General features: G+C 35.7%; 1 protein-coding gene across 1 annotated transcript in view; it reads left to right on the top strand.

The window, feature by feature from the left end:
- The window catches only part of pclob (piccolo presynaptic cytomatrix protein b), a 421,215-nt gene extending 400,504 nt beyond the window's left edge, over window positions 1-20,711 (top strand). Inside the window, exons 25-27 of the mRNA XM_051920046.1 lie at window positions 8,869-9,003; window positions 11,719-11,864; window positions 16,202-20,711. Of these exons, the coding sequence (XP_051776006.1) occupies window positions 8,869-9,003; window positions 11,719-11,864; window positions 16,202-16,345 (425 nt within the window). The 3' untranslated portion in view covers window positions 16,346-20,711. The remainder of the gene's footprint in view (window positions 1-8,868; window positions 9,004-11,718; window positions 11,865-16,201) is intronic.
- Window positions 20,712-21,960: the final 1,249 nt, after the last annotated feature.

The raw sequence follows: 21,960 nt of genomic DNA, 5'->3' as shown, positions 1-21,960 counted from the left end.
ATGCATCATTCTGGACACAACTTTCTTGTCTTTTACTTGCTGCCTACTGCTAAAACTGCCCTTAAGACCAGCCTTTCAATACTGTTCTATTAGTTAGTCACATCCTTTCAAGGGTTTCTATACAGTATATAGCAGCACTTTTCTGTTCATTCAGTTCATTGGGTTCTGGACCACTGTTCTCTCATATTTAATAATGCTGTTTTGCTTCCTTGCTATTACTTTGTATTCCACAGTTGTCTACATTGTGCAATTTAATCTGTGAGAAAATAATGCCTACAAGAAACTTACTATAAACTATTGTAGCCAATGAATCTGTATTAAATAACACTCCTATATCTGTCAATATTACCGGTATATATGATTATGAACTGAAATATAACACTTTTTCTTAGTACCGTCCATGCACAGTAAATTTTTTAGGTGAGTTTGTTTGTGCAGCAGAGCTACTTTACGGATTCACACTCTGCACAGGACTCATCTATTACTTCACACATTGCTGCAAGAATAGGTCCCAGTCCTCCATAACCCTGATGAAAAATAGTATGTTTAGATAGCACTGGAAAGAAAATATTTTTTGTTATTTTCTAGCCTATTTTCTTTAGAAATGTTAAAGCTTCTCTTTTGTTATTGATGAAAAAGGGCATTGTTGTCATATAATAAAAACACCTATGAATTTCCGGCTGTCTCCCACTGTGAAGGAAAAGGGAACAACACACCAGGTAGTAAACTCAAATCTTATTAGTAAACAACCCACACTATTGCTTTTATTTTTCTGTTTTCCAGAGTCTCCTTTAATTGCAAATATTGATTTTTTATTTTAGAAAATTATTGTTTGGGCTAATTAGCAGCTCCTTTCGCACAGCTAAGCTTCATCTACAGTTAGTAGTTATAGTCACACTATACATATTTTCATGTAAGGAAATGTGCCTTGGACCATATTGAACCACTACAAACCCAAAACTCTGTAGCTTGAAGTTAAAGATTATCTTAAATAGTAAAACAGTAGCCAGTGCAGATAGATAACACAATAGTTTCTGTATTGTCTGTTAAAATGATGTGTTGGCTTGAGGTGAATTTTATTCACAATTGCTTATCAGAGACAGCTATTTTTCACTTCTCAATGCAATAAATCCTTACTATGCAGTAAATTAACAGTGACATATGAACACTATTTTGTGGTAGTATTCACAATAAAAAGTGTTATGTTAAAATTTAATAATTGATTGGAAGGAATATCTGAACCTACACTTATCCTGGCATACTGGTACAATGTTTAGGAATCTGCATGTACATGAGTGGCCATGAGATGGGTTGCTACCTTGTTCAGGACTGGTTTCTGCCTTGCTCCTAATTATTTAAGGTAGACTTTGACCCCTGCAAATCTCAGCTGAGTTAAGTGGGTTTGAAAATGCATGGATGGATGGAAATAATTCACAAGCAGTTTTTTTATTATTGCCAAATATACACTTAAAATCAAAATGTATGTACTGCAAAAATGCATCTATTACTCATCTAAATGCTTCTTTTGATCTTCTTAACACTTGTAAAATGTCAGTAGATATATTATTCCTCTCTGTGCAGTTTATCATGGTAACATGATGGATAAATTACTTATTAAAATGAAGGATTTACTGATCTTATACTAAATATGTAATGTCAAGAGAAATATGTCTCAGTTAAGCCACCTCAGACCACCCCAAAGTAAAATTTTGTTAATAGGTCACATTGCAGAGATTAATAAACACTTTGCTTATGCTTTGTAAGTGTCATGAAAACACAAAGAAGTATTTGTTAAGGTCTTGTTACATAATAGTAAATGAGTAATAGATGCATTTTTGCAGAACTTAAACTAAAGTTTTACCAAAACATGCTTGGTACTGCATATTGATTGTCCGTATTTATTCTTTCACACATGCATGGAATCTAAATCAATAATGACATATTTATGATGTATTTGCATGATTCAAGTGGCTCTTCTAAATATTCAGTTTGCCACAAAAAATCTTTTAACTACAAATTTCAGATTTTTCTCATTCTCATATATTACATCTCAGTTTCTCACTCAGCCCTCTCTTATTTACTATCAGATGACTAATACATAGCAACCCCAGAGATGAAGAAGCAATGACAGAAGTACACAGATGCTTCCAAGACAACATTTCAATTCAAAATTTCATGAAGCAGCTCTTATAATCACACTCTCATAAAAACAATGAAAACCCACTGTCTCAAGAATGTGCTCATCTTCAGTCTAGGCAATAAGTAGGATGACCATTGCTTAGATTATCAAAAATATACTAAAGATGTCCAGCCATCCATTTTCCAACCTGCTGAATCTGAACACAAGGTCATGGGGGTCTGCTGGAGCCAATCCCAGCCAACACAGGGCACAAGGCAGGAATCAATCCCGGGCAGGGTGCCAACCCACCGCAGGACACACACAAACACACCCACACACCAAGCCAATTTAGAATTGCCAATCCACCTAACCTGCATGTCTTTGGGAGGAAACCCACGCAGACACGGGGAGAACATGCAAATTCCACTCAGGGAGGACCCGGGAAGCGAACCCGGGTCTCCTAACTGCAAGGCAGCAGCTCTACCACTGCACCACTGTGACGCCCTTGTAAAGATGTCCATTTCTGAAAAAAAATTAAATGGAATTAATATTTAAGTGGTTTTCAATGCAGGATGAAAAAAGGCTAGAGCCATACTGACACAAGTTTGTCAGGACTATTGACTCTACAAGGTTAGTTGTAAATTGAGCATGGGCCACAGTGCAAAAAAAAAAAACAGTGAGCCAATGACAGTCTTTTAGTTGTTAATTGGGTAGAAACTAAGAGGAAATATCCCAAACCCTGGCTAGAAAATACACATCATAATAAATATCTTGTCAGTATTAAAGCCACACCTGCTATCTGTACATCATCTACCTTGTCTTCAGTTTTGTAAGGTCAGTGCTTTGACAGAGTGAGAGCTGAGCATTAGTAGGAAAGTACTCAAGCCTATGAATAAATGATAGCAGTCAGTGCAGATGGCTCCCAGTGGGACTGGAGCCAGTTCAATATGTGGCCGTGATTCTGAAGCTGATTAAGGGACTTAATCCAGAAGAAGCAGTGAGGCACCTGAGGGGAGGCTTGTTGCTGATTAGATGTACAAATAGCACAAGACAGCTCATTAGTGAACTGCACCTAATTAAGTGTATTTTATACATTATGTTCCTTTCTACTTTCATTGTGTACCACAATCTGGTGATTTTAATATGAGACACTTTAACATGACGGAAACAAAAATAATAATAATGACTACAATGTTCAAACGATTTTTGATAATACATTTTTTGACATTGTGGAATACTTAATGGCTAGAAAGATGAATCCTGGAAACAAACATCATTTTTGTAGAAGTGTGTACAGAGAGAGTTGAGTGATATACTTTAGATTTGCTATTAGACGTTTGCTTAAGTGGTAATTTACTTGGCTAAACAAATCATTCACCAGTTTCATTATTTTATTTTTTTGTATTAGATGTCTTTATAAAAATACTTCTATCCATCCATCCATCCATCCATCCATTGTCTCCCGCTTATCCGAGGTCGGGTCGCGGGGGCAGCAGCTTGAGCAGAGATGCCCAGACTTCCCTCTCCCCGGCCACTTCTTCTAGCTCTTCCGGGAGAATCCCAAGGCGTTCCCAGGCCAGTCGAGAGACATAGTCCCTCCAGCGTGTCCTGGGTCTTCCCCGGGGCCTCCTCCCGGTTGGACGTGCCTGGAACACCTCACCAGGGAGGCGTCCAGGAGGCATCCTGATCAGATGCCCGAGCCACCTCATCTGACTCCTCTCGATGCGGAGGAGCAGCGGCTCTACTCTGAGCCCCTCCCGGATGACTGAGCTTCTCACCCTATCTTTAAGGGAAAGCCCAGACACCCTGCGGAGGAAACTCATTTCAGCCGCTTGTATTCGCGATCTCGTTCTTTCGGTCACTACCCATAGCTCATGACCATAGGTGAGGGTAGGAACATAGATCGACTGGTAAATTGAGAGCTTCGCCTTGCGGCTCAGCTCCTTTTTCACCACGACAGACCGATGCAACGCCCGCATTACTGCGGATGCCGCACCGATCCGCCTGTCGATCTCAATATAAAAATAAAAATACTTCTATACTAAGTATAATAAAAAATTAATAAAAAACAACTTATCTCATTTAATTAAGAGCATTTATGATTTTTAAAGTTACTCAAATCTGTAAATTTGAATCTTAAGATAACAGTATACAGTAGTAAACTTACTGTATTTCAAAATTGTTCTGAAATGTCACATACACGTACAACTTATAGTTCAATTCAGTTCACAATGTCATGGGTTATCAGTGTGGAGTTTTCGCATTCTTCCTGTGTCAGTGGGGGAATTCCTCACTGGGGCTCTGGTTTTCCTTCCAGGCTCACAAAGACATGCCCATTAGGTTAACTGGTGATTGCAAATCGTGCAATGATGAGTTTGGATGTGTGCATAAGTGGGTCAGTGACAGTTAGGCACTCTGTTCAGGGTGGTTTTTCCCCCACCCCAGAATATGTGTAAATTAGATTATTTTTCAATTCAACACTGACCCTGTGTGTGTATTTGCCTATTTAAGTAAATACCAAGTTATCCAAGACGTTTGCTAATATGTCCACCAGGTGGCAGTTCAAACAGTGTTTGTACATGCAAAGACCCTGATGAATGATTGCTGACATCACTAGGGTTTTCATATATGAGAAAGTGGCAGCTCCAGTAGTAGTGTGACTTAGCAAGCAGTAATATAGTGATTGTACCATTAATATTGCAATCATTCTTAATTGTTGACACTTGAACTAGATGATTTACTGAACTTTTATTTAGTAGCTAAGTAGTATTATTACCATAATAATATAATTTCATTGATAATTAATTTATGATTTGCATAAGTATGCACCTTCCCCAATAAAATATTTAAATATTATATTCTAGGAGGCTATGCCCCCTACTCGCTACACTCGGCCACTCCACAAGGGGGGGGGGGGGGGGGGGGCACGGTTCACACTAGCCACTTTGCGTCTCTGCTGCTCACATTGTGAAGGGGGAGAGTGAACACACGCTAAGGAGATGCAGACGGATCAGCTGCTGGCTTCCTGCTAGCTGCTACTGAGCTGCGTGATCTGCATGTCACGCTGTGCGTCGATCATTTCAAAGCCTGCACAGCAGCTGTCCTTTTGTCTCATGTTAAATTGTCTCCGAGAAATTGTTTGTAAGTAGGGTGTGACGTTGAAGTAGTCTCGCGGAACTTCAAAGTTTCTCTCCGAGATGATCACGTCTCAACCCAAGATTTTTTTTATATAATAGATAGATGTATATCTTCTACTGCCAATTCATAATCATTTCTACTGTTGTATGGGAACAAGGCCAACAGTATTGGTGGACTGCTTTTACACCTCTTTTCTTTGCACATGATTAAAAACAAGAATAATTGTAGTGATGTTATTTTATAGATTGTAATCACCGTCAGTTTATCTAATTTTCTTTCACAGCAGTAACTTCTGTGAATTCACTTGTAGACGAATGGAAGTCTCAACAATTGGAAGCTATGGGAAATTTGCATAGCCATCCCCTGATCTGTGTATTTTTCTAGGAAAAGTGAGCCACTTTGGCCAAACACAGTTTTAATACCTTTTTATTACTAATAGTTCAATGATTAAAAAATATTCCCCAAAAGTCATTAACAGCATTAAAAAATCTTTAACCAGCAGTACTGCATCAGGTTTCCAGCTGTAATTTTCCATTTTCTACTAGCGTGTATTCTATGACAGCATATCTCCTCTGTATTTTTCATTCTGTTATTTGCACTCTGTCACATCCTAGAAATCAATCTAACTGTATATTCAGGAAACACATTTTTTCATAATATATAATGTGGAATTTTATAAAGTTTATGAATATTTATAGCCAAGACAGAAATCTTAGGGAGAGTGAAGAGGTAATCAAAAGAAAGTAGTTTTTCGACATAATTACGAATTGATTTTAAAGATTTAGCTTTTTTCTTACAAGATGAATTGCTCAGGAGGAGATGTATGAGATTACTGTTTTCTTTACACCTAATTCACTTTACGGGGCCCCTAAGGTGACACCAAAGTAGACATACAAATGAGGCACATTTGTTACTTCAACTTTGTTTAAAACAGACTGGTGTTGTAAGTCATTCTGTAAAAAATGCCTCCTGGGAACATATTTGGATAAAACATATTGACCTGCTCTTTATTATTTCTTGTAGCGGTGTATATTAGTTGTACTGTGTTTTAGATTCTTTAAATCAGTTACTTAATGTATTTTGCTGTGTTAAGTCAAGTAGAACCATACAGGATTTTATTGCTCTACATTTAATTCACTGTAAAATGTGTTCCTGTGTGGAAACTATATAAGTCATAGACATTTAAGAATCATTTCATCTAATGAGCAAGTGACAATTGAAATAAACTTATTTTATCAATATGCACTTTAGTGCAGCAGAAATTATTACTGTATGTTGGTGACTTTATATTTACTTGTAAATTACAGCATTTATACCATTGATAAAAAGTATCAAAGTGCCATTCTTGTTATTATTGCCATCTCGGTAAGGCAGGGGACTTTGATTTAACTGTGGGGTGGAATGCATTTTTTTACAAAGTGTATTGTCAAAACATGACAACTACAGATTGGTGGGGAGCATTGTTCACATTAAATTCTTGAGGTGATTGGTTATAAAATGTAGTCAAAAGCTAGTTCTTGCAAAAAACAGTAGAGCACAGTCATGGTGACCAAAAATAGAAATATCTAACTTTGGGGTATCGTTTGTCTTTTGATAGGCAACTAAGTGGCTTGAGTATAAGGTATGTATAGGGGAGGTTCCGAAGTATAGGAAAAAAACTAGAGGATGAATTTTAACTGCAACAACTGATCACTTATTAAGAACTATAAAATTTTATTTCACATAAAATGCCAGTTTTCTAGTTATCCTTTCACCTGGGACAGTTGCTGTTTTCTCTTTATTTGCTGAAACAAGAGGATGTCACAGTTAGTAGATTTTAAATTTTATTTCCTATAGTTACAGTTACCAAAGATCTTAAACATTTCATGCTTTATTTAAGAAGAACACCAATATTCAAGCACATTTGGAGTGGAGTTAACATTTTTAGGCAAACATTGAACACAAGTTCAGTTAGGACTAAAACTTGAATTTTTTGTGTGTTAAATTTGACATGTTACTTAAAGTTTAGCCTATTGTAAAAGAGCGCAACTAGGCAGAGGAAAGGGGACAAACCAGCACTAGAACTAGTAGAGAGTCTGGGGGCAGTGTAGCATCAGCACAACTTGTGCTTTTATGTCAGTCATTATACAATATTACTTTACTTACAAATTAATAAGCAATGTTATGGATACTGAAATAGATTATACAACATGACCAATCCAGGTGGTGCGTCGTGTGGTGGGTGTGGCAACTCACTATCACCGCATGCTCCCAAGAAGTATTAACCAGGTGTTAAATGATTTCCTGCAAAAATATATCTCCAAATCAAAACAAATATGTTTGTTAAGATTTACTAAAATATTGTTAAATTAATAAATCTGGAAAATAAAAGTAGTCCACAATCAGGAAGCTCCTTCATACAGGATAATGCTTTTGAATTGAAGACAGTGCTCTTGACCAATAAATAAAAAGGAGAAGTGGGTCTTCCATTCAAAAGCATGATTGACACGTGCATTATGCGCCACAAGTAATATAAGATTTTTTTCATGGACATTTTTGACATGTTTGATGTAGTCCAGCATCGGTGACCATAGGCTCCTCTTCTGTGAAGAATTTGTTAGGTCCATTCTCCACAAAAATGTGGGATTAAAAATTTTTCTCAGCCATCACTAGAAATAACATCAGGTAAGTTATTTTTGGATTGAGTATTGTCTAAGTAGTTAGTTTACTACAGCAAAAGCAAGAAACAAAATCTCTTAAATACAAGTCACCAATATACATTAGGACATGATTAACATTCAATGTTGATGAAAAGCATAATTACCAAAAATGTGATTTAATTTGCTTTGGGAAATGTGCAGTTAAGTTACCATATTGCTTCAGGCTGGAAGATAAATATGAAACATGCTTTTTTCAAAATATTTTAAACTTAATTTATGTTTTACCTGAACAAGGTATGATAAGTAAAGTGACCAACACTTTTTAAAGTAGGGAATTTCACATGAGTTGAATAAAAAAGTAAATAAAAGAAGACCAACTCTAAAATCAAAATTTTTATAACCATGATTTCTTTGAAAGCTCTTTAATATTGTACTGTAGTGGTTGCCCTGCAATTCTGTATGCTATAAATAGTAATAAGGAAAATTAAGACTGACCGATTAAAAATGGACTTCAAAGTGGTGCAGCTGTAAGCCATTTACTTCACAGCTTTAGAAGACTGAGTTTAAATTCGGTATGTGTGCAGTTTTTGAATTCCAACCATGTCTGCATAGGGTTTTATCCAAGTACTCATTTTTTCCTTCCACATCTAAAGACATGTAAGTTTTGTTGACTTGCAGCAAAAAAATGCCCAGTATCAGAGTATATGCCATGTGACAGACTGTTAACAAGTCCAGGGCTGGTTTCTATCTTCCACCCAATGATATCAGGATAAACCTCAGTTCCTAGAAATTAACTAAACAAAAGGATGAATAGATGGCTGATTTGCCTTTGTTTCATTTATCATGTCAGTTAATCGAGCCTCATTTCCTTCAGCATTCATTACCAAAGGTCAATTGTGTGTAATAATCAATGATAAAGTTTAATAATGATCTGCAAAGGAAAGTCATTGTGCATTATTTTTTTTTCAACAGGCAAAACACAAGTGATGGGTGAGATTAAAATTGGGCTGAAGAAAGAAATGAAGACAGATGGGGAACAACTCATAGTAGAAATTTTACAATGCAGAAACATCACCTATAAATTTAAATCACCAGATCATCTTCCAGGTTTGAAGCACTGAGTTTACCCTAGATGTGTAGATAATCATTTATTTTTTATGTAACAATTAATGTCATCAAAGTAAATCCTTGCTATTTTTATCCTTGAAGTTATTTTCAGCTCCTCTTCCACCAAGCTCATCATTGTCACCAGTCCTGCAGATTTAATTTCATATTGTAGAGAAATAAGTGGAATTTCCAATAATATTGAAATATAAAGCAACAAATGTGATTGGGCCAATTGAATGTGCTATTAAAAACACTTTTAGTATATTTGTTTGTGAACATAAAAATCAACAATAGGAAAATGATTTTACTCTCTTGTGATTATTTAATTTTTGAAACTATACATAATGTATTAATATGCAGTAGTAGGAACATAACAGATACTTTTAGGTAGTATTACCCTACAGCATATAGCACACTAAGAGGTAGAGAATATTTGCTACCTACTGGTACTCTTCCCTTGCTATTTTAAGTCCTCATTGTTTTAATGTTTAGCCTGTATAACCAGATTTCCAAGTAGTGAAAATTTACATAAATGGCAGAGGAAATGGTGATGCTACAGTTTGATGATAATGACAACTTTAATGTATTTCAAATAATTTGCTGCAAGCAAGTTAGATGCTCAACATGTCCTGGCCACATTTAAACATTTCACTGCTTGTAATTTGGGATTAGAACATCTTGGCCTGGCATGCATTTGTTTTTTTGATAAGGTAACAAAATCATGAGAAATATACTGATGGTGTCTAAAATGTTTTGATGTATACACTCAACAGATATTTGTTCTTTACTTATAAAATTCAAGGCAGGAATACAGTGTTCTTTTAAGAAACTAAACATTTGGATTGCATTTAATACATTTTCTTCTACCTAGTGAATTGTGCAGCCATTGCCAAAAGTTTTGAGAATGACACAAGTATTGCTTTTCACAAAGTTTGCTGCTTCAGTGTTTTTAAATCTTTTTCTCAGATGTTTTTATGGTATAATGAAGTATAACTACAAGCATTTGTTTCAAAAGCTTTTATTGACAATTGCATTAAGCTTATGCTTAATGAGTCAATATTTGCATAAACTTGGCTCTTCTTTTTCAAGACCTCTGCAATTCACCCTGGCATGCTGTCAATCAACTTCTGGGCCCAATCCTAACTCATGGCAGATCATTCTTTCATAATCAATGCTTGGAGTTTGTCAGAATTTGTGGGTCTTTGTTTGTCCACCTGCCTCTCGAGGATTCACCACAAGTTCTCAATGGGATCAAGGTGTAGGGAGTTTCCTGGCCATGGACCCAAAATTTCAATGTTTTGTTCCCCAGGCCATTTAGTTATCACTTTGCCTTATGGTATGGTGCTCCATCATGCTGAAAAATGCATTGTTCAAAACCAAACTGTTCTTGGATGGTTGGGAGAAATTGCTCTTGGAGGATGTTTTGGTACCATTCTTTTTTCATGGCAGTGTTCATAGGCTGAGAAGCAACCCCACACATGAATGGTCTCAGGATGTTTTACTGTTGGCATGTTGACACAGGACTGATGGTAGCACTCACCTTTTTTTCTCCAGACAATCTTTTTTTTCTGGATGCCCCACAATCGGAAATGGGATTCGTCAGAGAAAATTACTTTACCCCACTCCACAGCAGTCCAACCCCTGTACCTTTTGCAGAATATCAGTCTGTCCCTTATGTTTTTCTTGGAGAGAAGTGGCATCTTTGCTGCCCTTCATGACACCAGGCCATCCTCCAAAAGTCTTTGCCTCACTGTGCGTGCAGATACACTCACACCTGCCTGCTGCCATTCCTGAGCAAGCTCTGCTCTGGTGGTGCCCCGTTCCCGCAGCTGAATCAACTTTAGGAGATGGTCCTGGTGCTTGCTGGACTTTCTTGGGCACCCTGAAGCCTTCTTCACAACAATTGAACCTCTCTATTCTAACTCAATCAGCATGACAGAGTGATCTCCAGCCTTGTCCTCATCAACACTCTCACCTGTGTTAATGAGAGGATCACTGAAATGATGTCAGCAGGTTCTTTTGTGGCAGGGCTGAAATCCAGAGAAATGCTTTTTTTTGGGATTAAGTTCATATTCATGGAAAAGAGGGACTTTGCAATTAATTGCAATTCACCTGATCACTCTTCATAACATTCTGGAGTATATGCCAATTGATATCATAAAAACTGAGGCAGCAAACTTTGTGAAAATTAAGATTTGAGCCATTCTCAAAACCTTTGGCCACAACTGTAAATCTGATTAAGTTATCCCACGTATTTATAACAGGTTATTTTATCATATGATATACTTGATAAACTTTTCCACAATAACAGCAACAGTTACTTTCTTATTGTTCAAATGTTGATGGCAGGTTGTCACATACAACAGTGGCAAATTGAATCACACTGTAGTGCACAACAATGGCAGTTACTAAGGTAATGGACTTGATGTAATGGCTAGTTATGCTTTAGGTTTGGGATCATCTGTGTAACATCTGTATGTACTTAGCTGTTTGGTCTCCTTGTTGTTCATTTATAAGAAAGGATTAAAGAAATAGGAAAGTATTTCAGCAAATCTTTAATGTCTAAAGCTTGTTTTGTAATGCTGTTTTTTGTAATGCAAGAGATGTTTAAGGATTACTCTTAGTAACACTTTCAAAAAACAGGAAGAACAATTAAAATGTATTAACAGACACTAACTGAGATTTAATTTAACATCTAACTTTTATGTGTTTCAGATTTGTACGTGAAACTTTATATTATCAACGTAGCGACACAAAAAAGAGTAATTAAAAAGAAAACGAGAGTGTGCAGGCATGACCGGGAGCCTTCATTCAATGAGACTTTCCGATTCAATATGTGCCCAGTAGGACACTCTATCCAGGTAAGAAAAGTTTATTTTCATTTAAATTTAGTATTCCTGATGTAATCTTCTTACTTTTTACATCCTATCTTTAAAAGATGTGCTTGTTGATATTTGTCTTGGTAAACAGCAAACTTAGTAAATACAGTATATGTTAAATGTCAAACACTAATAAACATATTTCTGAAAATATAAATACTAAATTGTAATACATTTGAAGCTAGGGAGAACAATCAGGAGTTCAGTATTTAAAAATACCATTTCAAAAAACATAAATTATGTTATACTGCACTAGTCTGAAATCAAAAATATATCCCCATGTAAAATAGAGTAAATATACCGCTTTATATAATACTGTACTTTTTGAAGTGAAATTATCATAAGGCACTTTACAAAGCAAACAAGAAAACAAGGTATTAAATGTCAGTACTTTAAAGAGACTTGTGCAGGTTCACTTACATGGCAAAATCCTCTCCTTTATATGAGATGTATATGTTGAAAGCATAGTCTGTATCTGTTATAAAAGAAAAAGTTGTCAGTATCAAACAAAATAGCATGCTCTGACAGATATTTTCAGCTTCTGGAAAATCACATCACATAGGTCATGTAATAATAAAGTTGTGAAAAATAAATCTCCCAAATCAAATAATACAATTCAGACATTGAATTTGTGTTTCTGTTCAATCGGTCAATAAATCGATATTTCATATTGCCTTTCTCAGTGGTCACTATGATACTGCAAAGCAAACATAACTACTAACACGAAGAAATAGAATACTGTATAGCAAAATCCTGTCAATTGTAAGATGTAGAATAAATTACTTATGACATGGTAGAGTCCTAAACAAATCTTCATTTCTGTATTATGGCTTTGTGTAGTGAAGTGTCATAACAATGTAATAATATTGCATTGATGAAGCATATTCCAAAATAGTACATTATTTACATATACAGTCACATAAACACAAGCAGCTTATACATTGTCTGCCTGAGAAAACTTCAGTAAAATTACAATGCCAAGAATATGCAGATTGTCAACAGCATATTGTAAATTTAGTAGAATCAACAGTAGCATTAATAGTAATAGCATTATCCTGTGTACAGAATATGTGAAATTTTTACGCCACTCTATTGTACCACGATAAATAAAATTGATTAAAATATGTAACTTGATTTTATTTACTAGAAAACACAAATTAGCTTACCTGATGCATTCCTTACACCTGCTTCTATACTCCCATTACCTGATACTACTTAGTGCTGTTGCCTCGCAGCTTCAGAAGGTGGGAAGCTTAAGACTAAAGTGAATGGGATTTATAAAGACACATCCACTGCACATTTAATATGCAACTAACTATATTTCACTGTGCCGTGGCTATGTGCTAGTTACAGCAATTTGGGAATAAATACTACTTAGTGTTGGAGCCTGTCCTGACAGTAATATACAGTAAATGTGTCTGTAGTCTGTATGCATCAATGTGTATGTAAAATTTAACTAAATGATTCTGTCGACACACAAAAAAAAGACATATGCCTGTCATCAAGTTCAGTCCTATGGCTACAGGTTTATGGTCCAACTGTTTTCACAATCATTAAATCATTTTATCTGTAACTGGTATCATTGTTTAATTTTATGGTGTTTTGTTCTTGCAGCATTCTGCATTCAGTAAAGCATAGTAGTATGAGATTTACATTTAAAACACATTTAGTAATATCTTTATTTTTGCCATACCTTTAGATATTTAACTCTTTTTTTGTTATTTTCCAATTAGTTCACTTTTTCTTGTGTGGTTTGGTCCCTTAATTGTACCCTAATAGTGACAATTAACCAGTGGATTAGACATGAGGTGAAATAACAGAGAATTCTCAAAGGGTACAGCTACTTCAGTGTCAGTAATGTCCTTATTACAAAATACAAATTAAATGGTGATGATGATGATCTTAGAAATCAGAACTAAAAATCAGATATTTAACAAAGTTAATGTGATTTCTGGACTAACACCAAAACATAGAAACTGGGAAATAACATCATGCTTAGTTAAGACAGGAGTCCAAATAAAAGCAGAAGATAATTGGGATGAAAATCCAAAGCCACAGTGGGTCACCAGAATAGAACTTGACAAGCACTGAGTTCTACCAAATCATTGATGACCAAATACATTACCAAAAAGACAACAAATACTGTACACAGTTAACAGCAAGTCACAGAAGGATAGAAAAACACACAGAATGTGCAGTGGAAAGTAGTAAGAAACTATTGTTCAACACACATGTTGGGAATAATTCATTTCCTGATTGAAATCTGTTATTAGATTTGAGCATGTGGAGAGCCAGGCTTTCCTGTCAGCACTATATGTAACACAACCAGAGTATGCCAGTCCATTCTTAATTACACAACCACACGCAATCAGAAAGGTCAGTCTCCTTTTGTATTTCAGTTTCCACTAAATGTTATTTTCACACATTCATTCTAATGCTTATTAATTCTGGCTTCCCAGAATCCTACGTTCAAATCCTGTGCCTTCACGTTGGTTCTGTGGAATTTGCAGATTTTCTAAATTGTCTGTATAGATAATTCTCCCACATCCTCAAGATTAGGTTTATTGGCTACTCCATATTGTCTTTGTGTGCCTGTAATGTGTGTGTGGGCTCTGTGATGGATGGATGGATGGATGTCCCTTGCAGGGCTCTTTCCATTGTTGTGCCTAATACCAGGATGGGCACATAGTCCCAGGAAACTAGTTGCGCAGTGTGACATTACTAGAAACATACTCTAATTATAGTCTGTGACTTGTGTGGCGGACGGCCGGGTCCCATGCCTGGCCGAGACGCCCCTTCGTTGTGTATTCAGGGGGAGCAGCCCTGGACAGTGCAGTACTTCCCCCTGGACGCTGGATGGCCGCCCCCCTGGGTTGGAGTGGGGCCTCAGTCTCTCATAGAGCTTCATGAGAGATGGAGTTCTCCACAGCCCTGTTGGGGTCTGGGGTGGCCGCCAGGGGGTGCGGCATGGGTCCCTAAGCCCAGCTGGACTAATCTTCAGCCCCACCCGGGAGTGCAACCGGAAACAGGTGATCAAGCACCTGGAGCACTTCCGGGTAGGCCATAAAAGGAGCCAGCAACCACCACTCAACGGCCAGAGTCGGGTGGAAGGAGGACAAAGCTTGTGGAGGAGTGGTGGTGGAAGAGAGAAAGAGAAAAGGAGTATTGTATGTCTTGTGCTTGGGACTGTGTTGTGGCTGGAGGGTTCACGGGGAAGATGTGCCTCCAGCTGAAGAAAATAAAAGTTTGGTTTATTTTTATATGTGCCTCCCGTGTCAAATCTGTGTCAGATCAGGCGCTATATAGCGTCTTCTTGCACTTGCAGCAACAAAATCAAACCTGTATGTCTTTTATCATGGGGGAAGGTTTGTGTACATGAGAGCTGACAATCAATGAATGTTCATCTGGAAGTACAATGCATATAATGTAATAATGAGGAATAAAGAACACAGGCTTTAGGACCTCACAAACAGAAGAGATTGTCTGTCTGAAGTCTTTTGTTTTACACACTACAAAAGAATGTAAAAAAGACAAAAATGCCAAGAATGTGGCTGAACCCTCTATCAGGCAGCACACTATAGGCTGTCAGAAAAAGGGACAAGCAAAGACTGTGCTGGAATATCAATATGCAGATGCTACATTTAACATGCCCAGTGATTTTCAGTCATGAAAACTGACATGATCTAGTGACATGTGGTCAGCAACTCTGACATACCACACAATTAGAAGTCACCTAATGTGACATCAGCTTAACCAGTTAAACTAACCAGAAAACACAATGATACCAGTACTACTAGCTTGTTCTTAAACTCTTATACTGTAGGCAAAGGAAAAAGAGAAGATGGAGGAAACTAGAGAAGTCAATGAACCACAGAAATAAAGAGAGAGACAAAGATTGCCAAGGCATCAGTCATTGCAATGTTTGTGTCATGTGGTGTTTTATGTTGATGTATATTTACAGTATATATTGTTGTGGTCATTCTTACTGTTGTAAATATGAAGTATTAGCTTGCTTGATTTAATAATTGTTAACAGACATCATAGCTTGAAAACCTAAGTTTACAAAAAAATTCAAATTAAATTTAAAAAATCAATGTAGGAATATGCTCAAATCCAATTTTAATGTTGGAGCACTGATGTGTTGTTAGATTGTCTAGTGGCATATTACTTCACTGACAGATGTAATTGATCACTGAAAAGACATTAATTAACTCAGAAAAGCAGAACAGAAAATATTGTATTTACTGTTTTATTTTTTGTAGTCAAGCAGTCAATGCTATTACTGAATTATTTTTATTCCCTATTTTAATTTTCTGTAGATTTTCCTGGTCTCAAATGGTGGAAAATTCATGAAGAAAACTCTGATTGGAGAGGCCTACATCTGGCTGGACAAAGTCGACCTAAGAAAGAGAGTTGTGAACTGGCACAAACTACTAGTCAGCTCCAGCCAAAGTCACTCATAATGGACGTCCAGTGTGTTTACACCACTTATAAAAGATAACTGACAGAGATGTACAACAGACATGGGGCCTTTGCTTTTGCACTGTTTAGATAGACATAGTCCACTGAAGGGTGGAGAGAGAGGAGGCCCCAGAATCCCTAAAGCTACCACACTTCAAAGCATACACTTCCAGGAACTGCTGTGCTGACGATTGAGGGTTATCAGAGGGATAGGTGTGTTCTAAGCAGACCGTATGTGGAACTGTTATCCTTGGCTGCGGTGGAGTCAGTTTAAAAACTGAGAATGCTTTTCCTTCAGTATTGTCTCCAAAGGGATTGATTATAACCCCATTGTGGAAAGCTGATGCCATTTGCGCAGTGCAAACTGAGCAGGGTAAATATAGAGAAACTTCGTAAATAACACTTAATCAAAAGTGTGAACTTTGTATGTAGCTTGACACCCACAGTTGTGACAGCACACAAGCAAAAAAAAATACTGTAGGATGTTGTGTTGTTTCATTGCTGACATTTTAATATTTTAAACACAGTATACTGAAAAATTGGTAAGTAGAGGAAAAATGTCTATATTTTTTTGTTTACACTCTTGTTTCCATTTATTTGACACAAGATGACAAGAATACAGCAAGCCAGTATGCAAATGAATTCAAGCAGCACATTTAGTCCTACTTTTTGCAGCCAATATTTGATTTTTTTTTATGCAGAAAATTAGAAAACACTATGTTCATACCATAAGTGAGCTGCATTTCTCTTAGGAAGTCTTTCTACTGAAGCTTGACCAATTTATTGTGAGTTGAGTGTAAATGCCAAAAACTCAAAGGAAAAACATTCATTTACATGAAGAAAAAAAAATGTACACCTCACATTCTTCAGGGTTGCAGGCATAGCCATTCTGCAAGAAAGACAATAAATATCAACTATATCCCTTCTAATACTGTTAAAAATTAACTGGTTAACAGCCTTCATTGTATAAAGCTAACATTTACTCATCTATAGATGATTTGGGTCCAAGTTCCTTATTGCTTTCTTATATCAGAATTCACTATTTCTAAAAGTGGTACAGTTTTTAATTGTTTCAGCTTTACAAAAAATGACTGAAAGTGACTGACATGAATTGACATAAACCAATTACATTTATGAGATCCTTTGATAAACTGAGAATAAATCTAAGAATAATCCCTTAAAATGAACAAAGTGAAATAGGAGCTTAAAACAGGGCTATAATCTATATGTAATTTATAGAATATGCAGTAAAATTGAGCCATCATATAACAGATATGGTGAATGAGGACATTTACTTCTTTTTGAATTTCGTTAAAGTACACATGGTGCTTTTAGTGTTGCTTATAATAAAGTTTTTTGTAAGCACTGCCTTATGAATTGTCACTGTGTTAACACATAGTGTTTATACAAAGTTTACCATTCTAAAACCAATAACCAAAACCGATCCACAATGAGGAACTTTATAAGTAAGGTAATTGCACCATTAAAATGGGTTATGATAAAATATAAGTAATAAAGAAGGAACAGAACAGAATGTGCTAGTGTAACATGCTTTGCCTTTATGAGCAAAAATAAATATATATTAATATCTGTACCTTTCCATCATCAGAGAAGCATGATTTTCAATGTCACAGAAATAAATGGAAAATCCTGTATGCTTAATTTAAGCAGAACAGTTTGTTTTTAAGTGAAGTATAAATGTATACAGTCATTTCAAAATCCTTCCAAATGAATTAGATATCAATTGATGCAATTTGCGTAAAAGTACAACTGAGCCTGGTATTTTTCAAAGGTGGTTCAAACTTTGTTATGGTTATCAGAGGAGACAGAATGTGCTTACGATCAGGGCACTACTTACCCTCAAATAGTATGTGACACCTTAGCAGCAGTTTGCAGGACTTCCTCTAATGCTGTTAACATTAAAAATGCTCCTTTCTTGGTGTACAGCATGTCTTGTCTGTGTGTGTGCGTGTGTGTGTGTGTGTGGGTATGTGCTGAAACATTCCTGATTGCTTCAGTCAAGTCTAAACTATAACATTAGAATCCAAAAGTGAATTGAATTGCTGTGGAGCTATCCTGTTTCAAGTGCCACTAGTCCTGTATAGTACAAAAGTATTTCATAATCTAATGCTGTATGTCAATTATGTTTCTCCAATTCTGAAAACAAATGACTACAAGTTTCTGTATTTGATAATATTCAGTTACACCCATGCAATTAATTATTACATGATGTACTCAAAGACAGACATTTCATTTCTTTTCAAGTGAGTGCCTAATGTTTAACTTTTTTGTTTTTTTGTTGTGGGAGGACAATTAGAGAAAAATATATTTATCTATATGTGTGTTGTATATATGCACACAGTATATAAATAATCAAAGATAGAGATAGTATATATGTATATATTAATGACTGAGAGACCCTTTTATGAAAAATTTATTAACAGCCTGCCAGGCTAAAATTCTACAGGACTTACTATTTGGAATACTTTAAAGCCTAAAAATAATGCAACACAAATCAATACCAGTAGTACAGTGTTAAAAATACAGGGTTGGTTCCTTTTCAAAAAGAAGTGTACATCAAGTGCCAACCTAATTTCAGTTACCAAATTCATAGGTTCTGTTGGAGTAATTCTATGCAACATAGACTTTGTGTTTTGAATGCTTTTAATTAGTATATGAGATGTAAGCAAACTTTTCGTCTGGGTATCGATATCGAGAATGATCTTTATATTCAGTTTGTATATTATTCGTAGAAAATAAATACCGTGTGTTTTTTTTTACTTCTGCAAGGCTGATGTTTTATGGTATAACAATGCAGTTTGTGCACTTTAAAATTTGAATTACCTTATCTTTTTTTCTCAGTTCATACATTCTGTTTTTAATTGTACAAAAAAAAAACTTTTTTTCTATTGTAATAGAAATTTAGTTTGTATCAAATGAAGGACAAATAGGATGGCTTTTAACCAACACAATAAAAAAAGCATGTGATTAGGCAGAAAGCACAAAATATTTGTTTACAAACTCTTTTCACATTCTAATAAGCATGTATGATTTTGTTTTATGGCAAATTCTTTTGTTGTTTTTCCTTCAATTGTTTTGTTTGTTAAGCATCTTCACTGCTTTAAAATTTTGAAATTTAGGGAGACAGCATCCATCATTTTTGTTAACAGAAACGTCTTGCACTTTTTTTTTTTTTTAACAATTGGTTTGTCTCATTTTCAGCTTGTTTTCATTTATACTTTATGTTGTTGAGTTAGGTTTGTACTGTTAAAGCCGTGCAAAAGAAATCATCATGTTATGCAGTGTTTCAAATAAATACGCTGTCAATCAATGGATATAACTTATCGGCATGAACCTTCATAGATAAAAAAGGTAATTATTACATTAGTCCAAAAACAGAATGATGGTAGTATACTGTCTCTTTAAATTTTCAGTTTTTTTATTAGTGTTATTTTGTTTTGTTAAACTCTCATTTGCCAGTAAATCAGAAACCAAGGGAGTCTAACAATTTCATCCATGTGACTTGTGAGAATGTGCTTTGTTTATTTGTAACCTTGTAAATACATATCATTTTTTTCTACAAATGATTTAAAAAATCTAAAACTTTTGGTCAGGTATTGAGCATGTGAATGTGAAAAAAATCTCTATGACTGTATCTGTATATTTTGTCCAGTGATGTGCTCAGGTGATGAATTCATTGACTGAGTAGAGTGTGTGCTGTTAAATCTGTACAGCTAACATGATTTTTGTCCTTACAGAAGACACACAAACAAAACCCACAAAGACAAAAAAATAAATGCTTGAGTAGTTTCAGGAGAATTTAAATGTTTCTCACTGGCTGTTGCATGTTTTGTTAGTGGTTTGTTAATATAATTTATGCTTCTGGAAATCTATAAGAAAAATAATATTGTATAAATTTAATTAAAAGACGTATAACAATTGTAAAAAGATATGCTTGTAAATCTTGTCTGAGTTTTCACTCCGTGTAAAAATAATTTAAAAACCTAATGTCTTGGTTTTGTGGTTGTACACAAGATGTATCTTGAACTATTATGAAATGTGTGCTGTACAAAAGGCTGTTTCCTTGAGTCTAAAGAATAAATATTTAAAATTATTGCACTTCTAAAGAGCATTTCACTTATTTCTTTATAGAAATTTAACTGTTTTATGGATTATTTAGATAAAATGGAAAAAAAATATTTTTCCTTTTCAAATTGAGAGCAACCATATCCATCAGTTTTCTGTTAGTATGAAATTATAACATTATGATTTCCTGTTGTGTTGCCCATGTTTCTTGATGTTCTCGTCCGTTTCTTAAATGGCCTTCCTCTGCTACTTGTCTCTAATAAATGATTATTGTATATTTTATTGGGCCTACTGTGTGATCTGTCTAGTTAACAGAATTATTCAACACTGGACCTTTTTTAATAGATTCTTCAAGGGCTTTGAATGAAAGCTAAACCAATATATTTAACCTTTGGGTTGCTAGCAACATGTGATGTCATGTTTACAACTCATATGATACAGTGTGGATGCAGTTCCCCAGGTATGCCTCATTCATTTCATCTGCAGCTATGTACTACCAAAAATATGCCAAAATACTGTGAAATTATTTGAATACAATCATTTACTTACCTAAAACATATACTGTAGGGTTGCTACTGACCCTAGATGCAGTAAAGTGTCAGTTTTCTTTTATACACACATTTTAACTGTTTGTAAACTGCACTCAAACAAAAATGCTTTTTTTAAGAATTTCTTTGTATCTGTATATGTTCATTACATTTGCATTTCTATCTTGTTACTTTTATGTGAAAAATGTTTACAGAGGTAAGATATAAGCAAATAAATGCCAAGCACTTATCAGCACAGCAAGCCCTTGAAAGTGCCCCAGTCATTGATAGTAGATTACAAGTCACAGAGAAACACAGTGCAGAGGGATACTTCTGATGCCATCAGATCATAAATGTTGTGGGCAAGAAATTGTACAGAACCAGAGCTCAGACAGGGAGGAGGAGAATGAAGGTAAAGTTCCCAAACAGTTGCAGCAGCTGCGTAGAGTGAAACAGCATAAGTCACGTCAGCTGAAACCACTTCTTAAAGAAACAAAAGTGGACACAGCAAAAACGCACAAGGTGTTATTTACAGCTGAGTTCCTATTACATTGCTTATTATTTAGGTATTTATGAGTTTACAGAGATAAGAAAAGAAGTGCAGATGATACTTATCAATATAGGAAGCTCTTGAAAGAGTCCCTGCCATTAATGGCAAATGACAACTCAAGAGGAAGACTGAGAGCCACACAGCAGGGAGACAAACAATAAATAACAGAGTGAGGCAGTGCAGAGTGATACTTCTACAGCCTTCAGATCATGAATGTTTTTTGTAGGGAATCATAGAGGGTCAGGGTTCAGACAAGTTGAAGAAGGGTAAAAGTAAAAGGGGGAAGTCAGCTGCAGGAGGCAGCACAGAGTGAAATGCCACAAGTCACATCACCTGAAACAGCTTCTTAAAAGCAAAAATGAAAAAAAAAAAATAAAACACAGAAGGTGCAACATATGTTTAGTACAAAGTAACTGGCCTCTGCATAGTGTGCCACGAGTCACATTGCCAATTT

The sequence above is a fragment of the Erpetoichthys calabaricus genome, chromosome 1 (assembly GCF_900747795.2).
Source record: "Erpetoichthys calabaricus chromosome 1, fErpCal1.3, whole genome shotgun sequence".
Lineage (NCBI taxonomy): Eukaryota > Metazoa > Chordata > Cladistia > Polypteriformes > Polypteridae > Erpetoichthys > Erpetoichthys calabaricus.
This window is presented reverse-complemented; position numbering and strand designations above follow the sequence as displayed.